General features: G+C 42.7%; 1 protein-coding gene across 1 annotated transcript in view; it reads right to left on the reverse strand.

The window, feature by feature from the left end:
• LOC143287751 (uncharacterized) overlaps positions 1–2,500 on the reverse strand; it is a 173,996-nt gene that overhangs the window by 43,973 nt on the left and 127,523 nt on the right. Inside the window, exons 46-47 of the mRNA XM_076596012.1 lie at positions 1,993–2,161; positions 525–752 (exon numbers count right to left, since the gene is read on the reverse strand). Coding sequence (XP_076452127.1) covers positions 525–752; positions 1,993–2,161 — 397 coding nt within the window. The remainder of the gene's footprint in view (positions 1–524; positions 753–1,992; positions 2,162–2,500) is intronic.

Genomic DNA, 2,500 nt, shown 5'->3' on the forward strand with positions numbered 1-2,500 from the left:
AGAGTGCGTGCGTGCGTGCTTGCGTGCATGCGTGCGTGCGTGTGTGTGTGTGAGAGAGAGAGAGAGAAAGAGAGACAGAGAGAGAGAGAGAGAGAGAGAGAGAGAGAGAGAGAGAGAGAGAGAGGGTGGATACAAGCCAGAAACGGAGATGTATAACTAACCGCATATTTTACAATTCACACTATTTTTTCACAACACTGCCAGCCTTTTTGTATTATACTCTGACATGGAGGGGCTGGAAGAAAAGAGCATAAAATAAAAGAATCGTGGTTATGAAAATAAAAGTTTCTCAAGAAAACAAAACAAAACAAAACAAAAAACAAAAATCAGAGAAGAAAACCAACATCACAAACGAACCAAACATAAAAAGATACATATATACTTACACAATATTAGAAAGTCCTGACTATCTGCTGGCAAGGCTGACCGGAAAAAAGCCAACAGGGTTTATCAAGGAAACCATCTTACTTAACGAAACTTGACTAAACGTGAACAAAGCCAACACCTGATGCAACCAGACTCACTTCGCAGTGAGGTTCTGTCTCTCCCCATAGACATAGATCTTGTCCTGACGGAGGTAGTCGACGGTCAGGTCCAAAGTACCGGCGGCAGAGTTCCAGAAGACTACCACCAGATGCCAGAGTCCGTCGTTGATGGGGAAAAGGTCGTGGGATAGGGTCTGGATGCCAAACAGGTTGACATACAACCCGGAGTCATCTAGACGAATGACGTCAGTTCGCTGGGACGTCGCACTGAAATTTCAAACCATTATCATGATGGTCACCTGACTGAGAAAAAAAACGTTTTCAGTAATACTCGGAATAGAGAAACACTGACACTGACACAGGTTTAATTGTGAAGGCCACCGGCCCATACACAAAGGGGTGGGGGATACAATGGGGCAATTAAAAAAAATCGTTCTTCACACACACACACACACACACACACACACACACACACACACACACACACACACAAAGAAAAAAAAAAGTTGTACGTGAGTAACCGATAACTGGATGAAAAATACATAGCATGTTCGTACTCACCATGTTTATAGTTATACTAATTCATCTCGGAAGAGAGAGAGAGAGAGAGAGAGAGAGAGAGAGAGAGAGAGAGAGAGAGAGAGAGAGAGAGAGAGAGAGAGATAGAGAAAGAGACAGACAGACAGACAGACAGACAGACAGACAGAGACAGAGAGAGGATAAAATAGCAGATGTTGGCAAAACGTTTTGAAAAAAAGAAAGAGAAACAATAAAGGATCATAGCGACTCCATCAAAGACACACTCAAAAGGAAGAAACTGTACACTGTGTTCTAGGAGTTACGCCCCCCCCACCCCCCCGCCTCCCCCTATCGCTTTCTCTGTGTCCCCTCTATCTAGCTCTCTCTCTAAATGGATACGCGAGTCCCCTTTTCCCTACTGCTTTGCAACCAAAATTGTTCCCTATGCTTCTGAGTCCGTGAGAAGTGAAAGAGGTAATAGGTCTATGTTTTCTTTTTAAATAACAAAAAAAAAAAAAAAAAAAGAAGAAGAAGAAGAGAGAGACAAAACAAACAATACATGACGGATGTCTCCTCCCCCCCCTAACCCCCATCCCGCCCCTCCTCTCCCCCCATCACCCCCCATCTCCTGCCAGTTTGTCACATCACATTCAGAGCCATTCGGACACCCGGGTTACATTGACCACTCACTGACCCCGTTTTCTTTATTATTATTATTTATTTATTTATTTATTTTTTGTACGCTTATAGTTGACCATCAATTTTTTGCGCCTTACACATATTATTATTAGTAGTAGTAGTTCTTTTTTATGTATTTATCTATTATTTATTAACTCTCTTCTTTTTTTCTCAAGGCCTGACTAAGCGCGTTGGGTTACGCTGCTGGTCAGGCATCTGCTTGGCAGATGTGGTGTAGCGTTATGTGGATTTGTCCGAACGCAGTGACGCCTCCTTGAGCTGCTGATACTGACACTGAAACTAAACTCACCCCGTGGTGTAGACTGTCAGGAAGGTGCCGGTGCCGCCAGACTGCTGGAAGCGAACCCACACCATCAGTGTCAGCCCTTCCAGCTCTGACACCGAAACGGGGTACGGCATGGCGGCTCCGGCTGCCTTCAGCGACGGGGAGAAGCACATGTCGTAGTCTTCATCGATATCTGGGTGGAGAAAAAAAAAAAGGATGTGTCATTCATAGACTTCATCAATATATGGACAACAACAAAAACAAAAATTACGTCATAGTTATCGTCATTATCTGAAATACAAAACCCAAACCAAACCAAACCAAAACAAACGTGAAAAAGACTTCATAAACATTTTGAAAAAGTGAGCGACCGTGCGCGCAGTCTTCTTTGATATTTGACCACAATGCTTTCCCCAAGCAATCAATCATCATATTTGATAATTAAAAAAGAACAACCAAAAACAAACAAACAAACAAACAAACAAACAACAAAAACAAACAAACAAACAAAAAACAAACAAACAACCCAGCT

The sequence above is a fragment of the Babylonia areolata genome, chromosome 1, assembly GCF_041734735.1.
Source record: "Babylonia areolata isolate BAREFJ2019XMU chromosome 1, ASM4173473v1, whole genome shotgun sequence".
In the NCBI taxonomy this organism is placed as follows: domain Eukaryota; kingdom Metazoa; phylum Mollusca; class Gastropoda; order Neogastropoda; family Buccinidae; genus Babylonia; species Babylonia areolata.